Below are 15,050 nucleotides of genomic sequence, written 5' to 3'. Positions count from 1 at the left end.
TGGAGGATTTGTTACCACAGGATCTGATATGGCTATGAGTTAAGCTTTCTATCTGGAGCAGGAAATTCTGAATGATTTTATTATTAAGTTAGCTTGTTAACACATCAAGCCCTCTTCCTGGAACAAACCCTTGATGCTTTTGTTCCAAGCCTCCAAATCCCAAACAGGATAACATCATCAATATACCTGACCCCCCTGACTGTATTCCTGCAGAACATGAATCCTTCTTCCCATAGTCAAAGAAACAAGTTGGCATTATTTAGGGGCAAAGCAGGGCCTTATGACTGTACCCTTGACCTAAAAGATAAGTCACTATAAAGTCACTTGGTCACTTGGTAATATGTTTCTGAACACCTATACATTAATGTGGATGCTATTATGATTATGGAGAATCATGAGTTAATCATGATGTGTGAGAAACACATACATATCATACACAACCAAAACAAACTGCAAATGCATCCAACAAGTTTGTAAAGTCACAAACTTGATGTAGTCAGTTGTGCTAGGAATATGGGACCAAACACTAAACTTTTTACAAAATTGAATACACTATAAGTGAATTTGTCCAAATACGTATGGCACCTTCAAATGGGGGGACTAGATACATAAAGTGCATTCATTTCTAAACGGTAAAACGGATATGTACAAAAATTCCCTCAAATAAAAGGTGACATTCTGTCCCGTAAAACATTTGATCTCAAAATCCAAAATGCTGGAGTATAGAGACAAAGGAAAAGTTTTAGCTTCCCTGTCCAAATAAATACGAAGGGGATCGTATATCGTTGGTAATCTCGTTTTTGCTTAGTTTTGAATCCATTATAATATCTAAAATCCTACAGATTAGAATAGACCATGACATTCAGAATCCCTGGTTCTGTTATTGCAAAATGTCATTGTAAAGTGATAAGTTTAAATTGATCAGTTATATTCAAAAAGTATGTCTGTGATATGCACACAGGCTCTGATCTTAGTATCTGTCTCTTGTCTCAGTCCAACGGGTTGTTATGGTCCCCAGGATACAACTGCTGAAACATGGTGAGTTGGATTCTTCACATAAACCTATTTTATACTCTATGTATGTATTCAACACAAGCTACTGTGACACTTCATTTAATAGCCTGGCCGTTTATTTGCCTAAACTACGAAGCTGTCCGGCTTCTGTTGGAGACGTACAATACTGGAGGTTGGGGTTTCATGCTGTTTAGGGTGTGAAAAGCCGAACTCTACAAGTTGGTAAAAATAGCTACTGTCGTGAATAAGTTCTGTCATTGATAGCCCTGTTTGATATTTAAAACATGAATTGCAAAAGTGGTGAAGTGATCTTTCTTGCTTGTTGCACAGATCAAACATTCCCTATTATTCTGCGTGAGGTACAGATGGGCTATGAAATTCCAAAGGAGCATACCTGCGAAATGCTTGTCTGTGTATTTAAACATTTTTGGCATGGCGTCTGTTAGAGACCGCCTTTATTTGCTAAAGTGTGAAACGATGCTCGGCCATTATAAGAGACCTGCGCTTTTTGACAACTCTTACGTTTTGTAGAAGTTGTACGGTATGCAAACGTGTGCATCAACGTAATAATTAAATGCAAGATCACCATTCTGCCCAGCTAATTGCGTTATTGTGTTCAAATCAAATGTGTTGGTCACATACACGTGTTTAGCAGATGTTATTGTGGGTGTATCGAAATGCTTTTACTTCTAGCTCCGACAGTGCAGTAATATCTAACAATTTCACAACATATACCCAAAATACACGTAAATCTAAGTAAGGAATAGATTGAATATATATATACATATATGTCAGAGCGGCATTGGACTAAAATACAGTGGCATAGTATAGAGTACAGTATATACATGTGAGATGGGTGACGCAATATTTACACACAATTAAAGTGATCAAGATAACATGGAATAGTATTGTAATGAAACAGCATGGAGCTGGCCTCGAACCCTCGACCTTCTAGACCGAAGTCCAGCGCGCTATCGACTGTGCCGCAAAAGCATACTCGTGCTGCAGAGTCGATATCTGCGTTTATAAACCAAGGGTCGTTACAGAATAGAGTACAGTTTACACAAAAGAGATGAGTAATGCAAGATACGGAGACATTATTAAAGTGGCTATTGTTTAATTTCCTTAAAGTGGCCAGTGATTTCTAATCTATATCTATAGGCAGCAGCCTCTGATGTGCTGGAGATGGCTGTTTAACAGTCAGTGGTGTAGTATAGAATACAACACAGTATATATATATATGAAATGGGTGATGCAATATGTAAACACAATTTAAAAGTGACTAAGATACTGAAGAATAGTGTGGATTGCAGTTTATACATATGAGATGAGTAATGCTAGATACGGAACATTGTTAAAGTGGATCGTGATCCATTTCTAAAAGTGGCCAGTGATTCCTAATCTATGTCTATAGGCAGCCGCCTCTGATGTGTTAGTGATGGCTGATTAGCAGTCTGATGGCCTTGAGATAGAAGCTGTTTTTCAGTCTCTCGGTCCCAGCTTTGATCCACCTGTACTGACCTTGCCTTCTGGATGATATTGGGATGAACAGGCAGTGGCTTGGGTGGTTTATGTCCTTGATGATATTTTTGGCCTTCCTATGGCATCAGGTGCTGCAGGTGTCCAGGGGGGGGGGGTTTGCCACGGGAAATTTGTTGGCCAGACTGCACCACCCTCTGGAGAGCTTTGCAGTTGTGGGCGGTGCAGTTGTCATACCAGACGGTGATACAGCCCGACAGGATGCTCACAATCTGTAAAAGTTTGTGAGGGTTTTAGGTGATAAGTTAAATTTCTTTAGCCTCCTGATGTTGAAGAGGCACTGTTACGCCTTCTTCATAACATTGTCTGTGTTGGTGAACCATTGTGATGTGTAGGCTGAGGAACTTGAAGCTTTCCACCTTCTCCACTGCAGTTCCATCGATATGGATAGGGGGGTGCCCCCTCTGCTGTTTCCTGAAGTCCGCAATCATCTCCTTGGTTTTGTTGACATTGAGTGAGAAGGTATTTTCCTGGCACCACACTCCCAGAGCCCTCCCCTCCTCCCTGTAGGCTGTCTCGTCGTTGTTGGTAATCAAGCCTACTACTGTTGTGTCGTCTGAAAACTTGATGATTGAGTTGGAGGCGTGCTTGGCCACACAGTCATGGGTGAACAGGGAGTACAGGAGGGGGCTGAGCACACACCCTTGTGGGGCCCCAGTGTTGAGGATCAGCAAAGAGGAGGTGTTGTTTCCTACCTTCATCACCTGGGGGCGACCTGTCAGGAAGTCCAGGACCCAGTTGCACAGGGTGGGTTTCAGACCCAAGGCCCCAAGCTTAATGATGAGCTTGGAGGGTTCTATGGTGTTGAATGCTGAGCTATAGTCAATGAACAGCACTCTTACATAGGTATGCCTCTTGTCCAGATGGGACAGGGCAGTGTGCAGTGTGGTGGCGATTGCATCGTCCGTGGATCTATTGGGGTAGTAAGCAAATTGAAGTGGGTCTAGGGTGGAAGGTAATGTGGAGGTGATCCTTGACTAGTCTTTCAAAGCACTTCATGATGACAGAGGTGAGTGCTGTGGGACGATAGTCATTTAGTTCAATTATCTTTGCTTTCAATTATCTGGCCTTTATTGTTATTGACATCAACCTCACTTCTGTTTTTAAGAGAGAAAGGGAGTGGAATGTGGAGAAATTGATCCATTAAGTAAGTTTACCATTTGACAGATTTCAAGCGGCAATCAGTTATTGGTCCATCCATTTTATTTGTTTTAAATTAATGATATATGCCCATTGATTCATCAAGAGTATAACAATTCTCAACTGTATTGATTTTATTGCAGAGCCCTACAACTATCCTCAGGCCTCAGGACAATGTTATTTTTTTGTGTTTGCTATTACAGTTGGTAAACATGTCATGTCATTTGGTAAGTAGTGAGTGTGTGTGTGTTCTTGTAAATGTGTATCAGGCTATGTTATTAACAGTTTGTCATAGTTATACATGCCATGCCATAGTTGTTAATATCCATGACAAGTTGACTTCTTCCTGACTGAAACCAACGTGTTGGTTTCAACACCATATAGATCTGAATGTACACCTACATGTAGTTTCTGCCCTCAAACTGGAATATTATTACATATCTTTGTCTTTATTGGCGATAGAGACAGTAACAAGGTTCCCATCCAACCTTTTTATGTGAGTAAAGTACATGTCGGATATAGAACATTTCATGACAGCCCCGATGGGAACCGCTAATTTGTCGGTTAACTTTCCAAATGTCGATAAAACAAAATACTCTAAACAAGGTGTGATGTTTTTGTGTCTGTAAAATTAATAATGCGAGAAATGGTGGTGGAAACGCATTTTTCTGCAAATATTGATATAGTGACCATCATCATATCTAAGTTAACTTGGGAGTCACGCAATGACATGTGTGGTCCTCCCACTACGACTCAGGAAATGATGCAGTATATTATTTACAGTGCATTGGGAAAGTATTCAGACCCCTTGACTTTTCCACATATTGTTACCGTACAGCCTTATTCTATGTATTAAATACAGCCAAACATGATTCATCATGTCACCAGAATAAGACCTTCGATATATAAAAGAGCATCAAGCTCTTCACCGTGCACTTTCACCACACTGTGAAGTTCATCATAACTTATTTCATCTGCACGCCTCCAACTCAATCATCAAGTTTGCAGACGACACAACAGTAGTAGGCTGCAGATGAAATAAGTTATGATGAACTTCACAGTGTGGTGAAAGTGCACGGTGAAGAGCTTGATGCTCTTTTATATATCGAAGGTCTTATTCTGGTGACATGATGAATAATGTTTGGCTGTATTTAATACATAGAATAAGGCTGTACGGTAACAATATGGGGAAAAGTCAAGGGGTCTGAATACTTTCCCAATGCACTGTAAATAATATATTTGAGTTATTTAACTATTCATTAATTGGTCCACAAGTCAAACTGACAGATAGTTGAGAATGTCAGTGTGAACTTCACCTGCAACATCACTGATAATGTAGAAAGTTTAAACTTTTTCACTTTGCACTGCCCGCCAGAATCATATCACCTATGCATAGTTACATCGCTTACGTTACCACAAGTTGCTCTCTGTTGATAATGAATGACTTCTGCCATTTTATCATCTCACCTTTTCTCGCTGATATCATATCAAATGATAGTGGGACATTGTCGGTCAGCATTGATAATCATTAACTGTATGTCCTCTTCCTGACTAAAATCTGTTTCTTTATAGTTAATGTACATGCCAAGAAACGTGGTTAGTAGTATTTGTATGTGATCATTTAAAGCTTCTGTTTGATCATGTTTCATGTCCAAAATTGGAAGAACTTCAGTTTCTAATGGAATAATCTTCTTTCTTATGTCTGCAGAATGTCTCAAGCAACACCTAGGTAAGCATTGTGTGTGTGTGTGTGTGTGTGTGTGTGTGTGTGTGTGTGTGTGTGTGTGTGTGTGTGTGTGTGTGTGTGTGTGTGTGTGTGTGTGTGTGTGTGTGTGTGTGTGTGTGTGTGTGTGTGTGTGTGTGTGTGTGTGTGTGTGTGTGTGTGTGTGTGTGTGTGTGTGTTTGCTTCATGGCGTTATGGACTATAACACAAGCTGTTTTTGTCAAGGGTCGATGTGCAGCAGGTGGGACGGAGTCAGGCGCAGGACACAGAGGATGAGTAATAACGGACTTTACTCAATATGACAACAAAATAATTTCCACGCAGGGAAACCAATCCAGCTCACAAAATGTAGCGACAGCTTAAAACAGAGCAAACACGCACAAAACCATGGGGGGGGGCAGAGGGTTAAATAAGGAACATATTTATGGGAATGGAAACCAGGTGTGTACAATGAAGACAAAACAAATGGAAAATTAAAAGTGGATCAGTGGCTGCTAGAAAACCGGTGATGTCGACCGCCGAATGCCGTCCGAACAAGGAGAGGGACCAACTTCAGCGGGAGTCGTGACATTTTTAATGTTACGTGTTATCATTACGAAATGCTGTATGTTTATCCCCTTAGATTCTGTGAATAAAAATAAGTATCATGGTGAGTACAAAATATATCTATCAGACAGCGGGAAAGTGTTTGTGTGTGGGTGGTTTTTGGTTGTAAGGCTGAGCATTTCTGTAATTGACTGTCACGACTTCTGCCAAAGTCGATGCCTCTCCTTGTTCGGGCGGTGCTCGGCAGTCGACGTCGTCGGTCTTACGATCCATCACCGATCCATTTTTTCATTTTCCATTTGTCTTGTCTTGTTTTTCCACACACCTGGTTCACATTTCCCTCATTATGTGTTGTGTATTTAACCCTCTGTTTCCCCCATGTTTTTGTGTGGTATTGTTTATTCTGTTTCATGTTATGCGCACGCTAGTTATGTTAACCCGAATTGTTATTTCGGGTTTATTTTGCCATGTGCTTTTGGTTCACCTAAATAAAAGATATTGAACAGATAAAAAAGATAAAAGATATAGGCTACCCAATATCTGCTCTCCTGCACCTGACTCCCTTACAGCCATTTTACTCATACCTGACATTGACAGATACTTGTTGTAATCCCTTTTGATGTTTGATACTTGAAATGATAGTCGACTAGATGTTTTATAACTATATTATAACTAATTATATAACAAAAACTGTCTAATTTACAATCCCTGAATACTATTTGAACCATCATTTGTTCCATTCCAGTTCCTATCACCCTAATCCCTGAAACAGCACATTATTCTCTAAATGTCAAAGACAAACACTTACAAAAGAGAAGGAAGAACAGACATTAAAAGGTCATGCTGTCCTGGGAAATCTGCAAATAACAGGGACATCTTACTTTGTTGTGGATGTGGAACAATCATGGATTGTACGAGTGGTCAAGATGTCCATCAACAAGGAGAAGAAAGTAAGGTTTTGACCTAAAGATGGTGCCTGGACTCTGAGGTGTGTGGAGGGTAAAGTAAGAGTTTATGATGGGACTTGTGTTTCTCTCTTCCGCACTGACAAAGAGAATGAGTTGAGGGTTGGGGTAGTTCAAATCCCCGAGCTGACAAGGTACAAACCTGTCGTTCTGCCTGAACAGGCAGTTAACCCACTGTTCCTAGGCCGTCATTGAAAATAAGAATTTGTTCTTAACTGACTTGCCTAGTTAAATAAAGGTAAAATAAAATACATTTGTAGATTATGAGAAGAATATAGTCTCCTTTACAACATGACCAACAGCAATAATACTCATATCTACTCTTATGTAGAATGCAACTTCAGAGATGAACCCCTTCATCCAATCTTTAGTGCAAGCTCAACCCTCAGGATCATTCATCATTAAGGTGCTAATGTTCAGAGTGGAGAATGTCAAGAGGTTCAGAGTGGAGAACGTCAAGAGGTTCAGAGTGGAGAATGTCAAGGGGTTCATAGACCAAGAAGTGACTCAATATGATAGATGATAGCAATGTTATCAACCTAGTGTTTCCACCAATCCAACCAGATTAGATCACTTTAAGAAAGAGAGAGGAAAGAAGAATTCAAAGTAGTTCAAACAGGACCCAGGTGTGAATCAATCCCTGTCTGACTGGAAGGGACAGATGGAAACCAGCAGTACCTAGAGGGACATATTTAAGTATCCCTGGTCTAATGCATTGGCCAATGATATGATCATTATTGATTGTATTGGTGGTCACAGAGCTCTGCTGTGAATCTCTGAAATCTTATTTCTGTTAGTAATTGACATTTGGTCAATTGTTAGGGTGCTTTGCCTTTTGAAGTTGTTGTCCAGGCCCTTCAATGTATCCACTTCATCTGTTCCTTTGTTAACTTTTTATACCAGTTTTGTAAAGGACCGTTGTAATGCAAGGGCACATTTCTGCCAAAGCAGACTATAAAGTATCTTCAAAGCCCCTAACTAGACCATCATATCTTTACAGTAAGCTATGTGCTAAAATGCATGGGAATGATGTTAGATGTGCTAAATTTCCCTGTAAAATATGCCAAATATGTCTATATTATATCATAATAAAATATAATTGTATTCATTGCATTCTTTGATTGTTGGAGAGTTATTACTATTCTATATCACTAACGTTACTGTACTGTTTTCGGGGTTTATCTGGGATGGAGTTGTTCCTAGAAGCTGAGCTGAGGTCAATTTAGCATTTCCCCAGTGTAGTTAAAGGTGAGGATTTGGGAAGGATAGGCTGGTCCTGGTTCAGTGTGCCTCGGCGTCATGCGTGACCGCATGACTACCTGGAGGAAGGGGAGGGGAATGGCATGGGAGGTGTGTGTGTGACAGTGAAGACCACTTAATTCCACCGGAGGTCATTCACAGAAAGTGATTTACTGGAGCGCCTGCGCGGCAAATCGTAACAGAGAGAATGAGCAGACGAGTGGGCGACCTCAGCCCGAAGCAGGTGGACATTTTAGCCGAGGTAATTAAACTTTCCACTATAACATTTTATGTTCTTTTGTAGCCTATATTCTAGCCTCTGTTTATTCAAGTTACTGTCTAAAATGTTTTTGTCATATATTTTGTCACATATTTGATCCCCCCCCAAACAATCGTTTATTTAGTTCGTTGTGTCAGTATTGTGTTGTCTCGTGCTGCTAGTTTCGGGACCGGATTGAGGACGTTCTCCCAGACCTTCCCGCGCAGCATGACCACTACCTGCTCCGCTGGCTCCGAGGTAAAATCTAAACGACGTCTTTGTTCCCATAGCAACATGAGATAGTCCTACCCTGCATTTCTGCAGGTTATGTTTATATGTATTTGTTTTACCCGCAACATGAATTTCATATATTACAATATGATGGTAGGATGGTCATGTGTAAATCTCCTTTTTCTGAGATCAAATTAAAATAGGGTAGGACTATCTAAAGTGCTTTTCCACGTCTCTATTCCTACTTAAGCAGGCCTATGTTCCTCGTGAATAGAAAGAGGATGACACATTTGTGCTGATGCAGTAGTCTATGTCTGAGTAAAAGTAGACCTAAAGGCTTCATTATCTCACTGATGTAGTGGACATGGGCTTAGCCAACAGCACATGCTCTCAGTTTCTCTGCCCCCTAGAGAGTGAACCCTACAATGAAACTTGTTGTCCAAGAATATGAGAACAGGTTATGTTGTGACAACCACATAGGACAAATGTAGACTAATAAGTTTCCACTCTCTGACCCCATAGGGAGCTAAATCACACAGGTAGCCTAGGCATTTGAGGCATTTTGACAAGGTGTTGTGTTTTGAATAACCGTCAATCCACAACCCTGTATTCAAATGATATTTGACTCCTATTCATGGAGGTGACATTTTTTATAACAAAGTATTGAGATAAACTTTTGTTATTGACCAAATACTTATTTTCCACCATAATTTGCAAATAAATTCATTAAAAATCCTACAATGTGATTTTCTGGAGCAAAAAAAATCTAATTTTGTCTGTCATAGTTGAAGTCTACCTATGATGAAAATTACAGTCCTCTTTCATCTTTTTAAGTGTGAGAACTTGCACAATTGGTGGCTGACTAAATACTTTTTTGTCCCACTGTATTTATGAACTACACATCCAGTCCAAAGTGGGAGATTTAGTAGTAGTCAAAGTTCTGGAGCATGTTTTCAACAATATTATGCCCCTTCTACCCCCAACCCCCCCATACACACATACACAAAATTACAGGCTACATGAGAGTACATAATACAGATCCCTTCAAACAGCCCCCCAGCCGGTATTAGCCTCAATGCTGTAAAAAAGAGCGAAACAGTGCCCTCTATATCAAATACTAGCAAATACATTTGTGAACATAAATATAAAGAAACACACACACAGAGAAAATGAAAGGGGAGGTGAGGTGAAGAGAGAGAGAACCACCTGTGTGATACAAGATGCACCACTACATAATCAGAAACATGGATTGTTCCAAAACTTGTGTATAGGTAGGTGAAGACTTGTAAGATTTGGGGACTGCATCCATGTCTGTGTATCTAGAGACGGGTCTCTAGCGTTTCTGGCTGTCTGTGTGGCTTCTGCCCTGGTGACCTCTGACATTCGGTCACTTTGTTTCTGATAAGGTTTTTGAAAGTAAACATCAGCTTATGGGGCACCTCGCTGGCCTGACCAATAGGGATGAACTGTGCGCCCCCTCCTCCTCCTGCCCTATACCCACAAGAGCATATTTACTCAGCCAGTAGACCGGGTATGGACAAACAAAGTAGGCTAAACATAAGATGACTTCCCTAACCTGATCTTTATAAAAGCTGGTGTACATTTACATCATTTAGCAGAGTGACTTACAGGAGCAATGAGGGTTAAGTATCTTGCTCAAAGGCACATCAACAGATTTTTCACCTAGTCGGCTCAGGAATTCAAACTAGCGACCTTTCAGTTACTGGCCCAACGCTCTTAACCACTAGGCTACCTATATTCCAGAACAGTGGTCACCAACCGGTCGATCGCGGTCCACTTGTCGATTTCCAAGGCATTTCAAGTCGATCGCCAAACATTTCAGTAAAAAACACAACGATAAAGCCTTGTTTTTTGTATTAGTCTCAGGCAGCCTACGGCTGGCAAAACGTTTAAAGCCATGACAAGAGAGAGACTGTCAACGCATCCACCAAAGATCTGATGTTTTTATGAGTGAGTTCTTACTCAGCACTGTCAACACTTTGTATTCAACACTTTTATAAGCCATAAAATGCCTCGTTCTTCCTATTTCCACTCAGTGCTACAACAAGCAGTGCAGCAGTAATGAATGAATAGGAAAGTGTATCTATATGTAACAGTATAACTTTACGTCCGTCCCCTCGCCCATACCCGGGCGCGAACCAGGGACCCTCTGCACACACAAGGGGAACTACTACTTCAAGGTCTCAGAGCAAGTGACGTAACCGATTGAAACGCTACTTAGCGCACACCGCTAACTAAGCTAGCCGTTTCACATCCGTTACATATAGGCTTGTGTTGTTGTTGTTATTATTAGTCGCTTGGGTCTTTTTTAATATCAAGGAATATTTCACTTTCTCTGTTCATATGAGTAACAACATGAATTTGTGCACAAGGCAGAAATAATATTGAGTTTCGCCATCAGCTGGAAGACAGTGTCCCTTTTTGGTCAGTGTCAGTGGAGGAAAGGGAGAGCGGAGGGATGTTGAGAGACGGACCTTCAGTCTGCTGTCTCCGCTGAGACTGACCATCAGATGCAGCCACCATCAGCCCAGTAAAATAAAAAGTAAATCATTTAAATGTATGTTCACTCAGCTGTGCCTCACAAGTAATACAACAATGAATCTATTACCGGTGTGATGATATAGCCTACCTCAAATTTTGAAATATAATTTAAAAAAATATACCGAACAACAATGCATTGGCAGGTAAATTCAAGCAAAGCCCGAATGCAGTGATAATGTAATGAGCCTTAGCTTACTGCACAAACCTCACTGCTACAGTACTGTTTTTAATTGGTTAATGTTACATAGGCTTACATAATAAAAATCAGAGCGGTAGATCTCGGCATGCATTTTGATTAAGAAAGTGATCTTGGCTCAGAAAAGGTTGGCGACCACTGTTCTAGAAAATCATGTTTTAAGCAGCAAACAGTGAACTGTTCTGTCTATGACTGTATTTCATTGTCCAGCTTCTGTGCCACATTGTGAATGTGTGTGATTATTTTATTTTCTGTGGTTGGACAAAGGCTCTGATCAATTCAGTACACTCAATTTCCTATTAGTCTCTTAGGGAAGTGTATTGACCTGTTGATGGAGGTAGGTGGACAGGTAGGGGAACAGGTCCAGTATCTTTAGCCCATAGACAACCAGGCAGGCAACTGGACACCTATCCTGTAATAGTCATTAGACAACACAGGGACCAGATCACTGCAACTTGGATGATGGTAGTGTACTCACTGTCTGTACACACAGGTGTGTGAGAACAATGTCATTAGACACACATAGCAGTGTTGTAGTAGCTACTAGGTGCCATGCATTGGGCTTTGGGCTTTTATAACGTAGAAGATTAAAACTCATTCTGCAAATCATGTATCAGCATTCACTACAGGCAAGGTATGCCATTAAATATTAGCTATTAAATCATGTGTGTGTGCACATTTGTGTCCACATGAGTTGACTCTTTCACGTAGTGGGCATTACTTCAAGGCAGATGGAATAGATCAATATTTGCGTTATCCCTTATCCTGTGTTTTAGCCTTACAAAAGAACGTTTATCCAGCTTATTCAACTGTGTCAGATTCGCTGTCTCACTGTCATTGGATGGTGTTACTATGTACCCTGTACACTATTTGCACTTAATTAAATGAATAGCATCGGCCAACCTAAATTCAAGGCCATGACAGTTCTATGGTCCATACTGTATGCTTAAGGAATATTTGCATAACCAAATAGGTGAGTTTTTTCACTCAAGCATAATAATAATTTATTATGTCTCCCTTTCGTGAAATATGTCTTGCATTTCAATCTCAACAGCACAACATGAACATCACCAGGTATAGTGGCGCAGCGGATCTAAGGCACTGTATCTCAGGGCTAGAGGTGTCACAACAGACACCCTGGTTCGAATCCATGCTGTATAACAACCGGCCATGATTGGGAGTCCCATAGGGCGGTGCACAATTGGCCCAGCATCGTCCGGGATTGGCTGGTGTAGGCCATCATTATAAATAACAATTTGTTCTAAACTGACTTAAATAAAGGTTAAAAAAAAGGTTCCCACCAAAATTATATCAACATCACACAAAAAAGAGATGACAATGCTTTGTAATGTTTCGCTAACAAGAAAGTAGTATTAGTAAGAAGGTATTGTATTCGCCTATATTGCTCAATTTCATTTAATTTTTGTGAGTCTTAACCAAAATATCAGATGGACAAAATGTTCAGCTGACACTTTAAGGGCGGGAGGTGACCCTGGTAACGTGGCCACTCGAGCCCTTTCTCTTGACCGAGATAAAGAGAGTTTCTGGTTGGATATTCAACAGATATTCACACTTTCAAGCCTCAATAGCTTTCAAACCACTTGAGCCACAGACTCCAAATAAGTGTCATCATATTGGAAAAATTGTGCACAACATTGCACAGGTCTGATTTTCACGATATGGACATTAATTTGCTTTGCAAAGCTAATAAACATGTGGAAATGTGAGCAGCATTTTGTATTCCAAGTTGAATTAGTTAGGGAGCACTTTTTTGTAAACTTTTTATACATTCAAATTTCAATAGCTCCTTGGTTCAGAATGTACACTCAGTGGGCCTACACATTGCGCAACCTTTCATTTGTCCATTTTCATCTCATACAATTTTACATGAATTTTTCAAATGTTCAAATTTCAGTAGCTCCTTGCTCATGTGACCTACTGACTTCAAACAAGGTTCAGAATGTACACTCAGTTTTTTCAGCTATATATCATGTGTTCAGACTTAACTTTTGACTTTCTATTCGCAAATGCAAATGTAATGCACTGTAGAGCCCTGCAAATTGACCACCTGCCTATGTGTCTGGTCAAAAAGACGTTCTTACCTGCCAATACATACATCTACCTGCATTTGGCAGGTGTTAATGTTATGCCTGGTAATGAGAGTACATGCTTGGATGGCCAATATGATTGTCTATGTTACATCTTGTTTGGTCTCATTCTGTATCATGACAAGAGTGTTGTTCTTCTTCTTTTCCAGCCCGAAGCTTCAATGTTCAGAAAGCAGAGGCAATGCTTAGAAAGGTGAGACCCTGTTTCAAGTGTTTGTTGATCTAACAAGGTCCTCCTGTACTCTCTGATATCTAAAACTGGCTCCTTTCCTCAGGTTGACTTGTAATTATTGACTGGACATAATAATGTCTACATATCCAATTTACCATGTGCATGTTAATATACACTGTGTATCCATGATGCATTACCCTGTAATTAAAGAGTAACATGTGTTGTATTGATAAGAGAGACTAGAATGTAATAATAAAGATGGTGACATAACAAGGTGACTGTCTGGTGTCTGTAAGTTCTCCATGGTGATTGTTTAATAGAAACAATCCAGTTCTATGGAAATGTTTTCTTCTACATCAGCGGATTATAATATGGAACCCTGCGAGCTGCATCTTCAAGCTACTTATTACACACACACACACACACACACACACACACACACACACACACACACACACACACACACACACACACACACACACACACACACACACACACACACACACACACACACACACACACACACACACACACACACACACACACACACACACACACACACACACACACACACACACACACAGGAGATACTAAAGTATCAGTATAATCCTCCTGATCCCTTCCCAGAGTGCACTGCTTCCAAAATGCTCCATTATATGTGTGTTCCCTATTGTTCAAAGTTCAAAGCCTTGAGGTTGTGTTTATCCAGAACTCCACATTATCCCACATTAAAAACACACACTTGAATCTTTTCAAAGCCAACTTTTATTCAACATAACTGTCACTGCTAAACGACTGTCCTGAACAAGAGTTTCTATCTCCTCTGTAGCATCTGGAGTTCAGGAAACACATGAAAGCAGACAGCATCATCGCTGACTGGAGGCCTCCTGAGGTGCCTGCCTGCCTGCCTGCCTGCCTGCCTGCCTGCCTGCCTGCCTGCCTGCCTGTCTGCCTGCCTGTGTGTGTGCCTGTGTGTGTGTGCCTGCCTGCCTGCCTGCCTGCCTGCCTTTGTGTTTGTCTGTCTGGTGAAAAGCTACAGCTCCGCCTGTGACAGAGTACAGCTACACCATTAGGACTAGCAGGGTTATTACACAGTGTAATAACACCTCACAGATGTTGATACAAACTACCATCTTACACATCGCACATTATGATCATTTGTGTGGCTTTCCTCCTTTCTAGCATGGTCAGATAGAGATTGGTATGGTCACAGAATTAAATAGAAAAACTATAATATATCTGGGTTGTAAAATCCTCTTGATTCTCAAGCTGTATGAGTTCTACTAATTCTTATCGGGCTGTATGAGTTCTACTAATTCTTATCGAGCTGTATGAGTTCTACTAATTCTTATCGAG

The 15,050-nt window shown here is 40.6% G+C and overlaps 1 protein-coding gene and 1 long non-coding RNA gene across 2 annotated transcripts in view; both read left to right on the top strand.

The window, feature by feature from the left end:
* Nucleotides 1-4,925: 4,925 nt before the first annotated feature.
* LOC118387971 (uncharacterized) lies at nucleotides 4,926-8,040 on the top strand. The gene is made up of 2 exons (XR_004826480.2): nucleotides 4,926-5,422; nucleotides 6,708-8,040. It is a non-coding gene; the product is annotated as an uncharacterized LOC118387971 (long non-coding RNA).
* A 232-nt stretch (nucleotides 8,041-8,272) lies between these two features.
* sec14l7 (SEC14-like lipid binding 7) overlaps nucleotides 8,273-15,050 on the top strand; it is a 29,233-nt gene continuing 22,455 nt past the window's right edge. The window contains exons 1-4 of the mRNA XM_052525429.1: nucleotides 8,273-8,428; nucleotides 8,608-8,683; nucleotides 13,672-13,715; nucleotides 14,524-14,586. Coding sequence (XP_052381389.1) covers nucleotides 8,375-8,428; nucleotides 8,608-8,683; nucleotides 13,672-13,715; nucleotides 14,524-14,586 — 237 coding nt within the window. The 5' untranslated portion in view covers nucleotides 8,273-8,374. The remainder of the gene's footprint in view (nucleotides 8,429-8,607; nucleotides 8,684-13,671; nucleotides 13,716-14,523; nucleotides 14,587-15,050) is intronic.

The sequence above is a fragment of the Oncorhynchus keta genome, chromosome 9, assembly GCF_023373465.1.
Source record: "Oncorhynchus keta strain PuntledgeMale-10-30-2019 chromosome 9, Oket_V2, whole genome shotgun sequence".
Lineage (NCBI taxonomy): Eukaryota > Metazoa > Chordata > Actinopteri > Salmoniformes > Salmonidae > Oncorhynchus > Oncorhynchus keta.
Note: the sequence above shows the minus strand (reverse complement) of the source record. Positions and strands in the feature narration are given on the sequence as shown.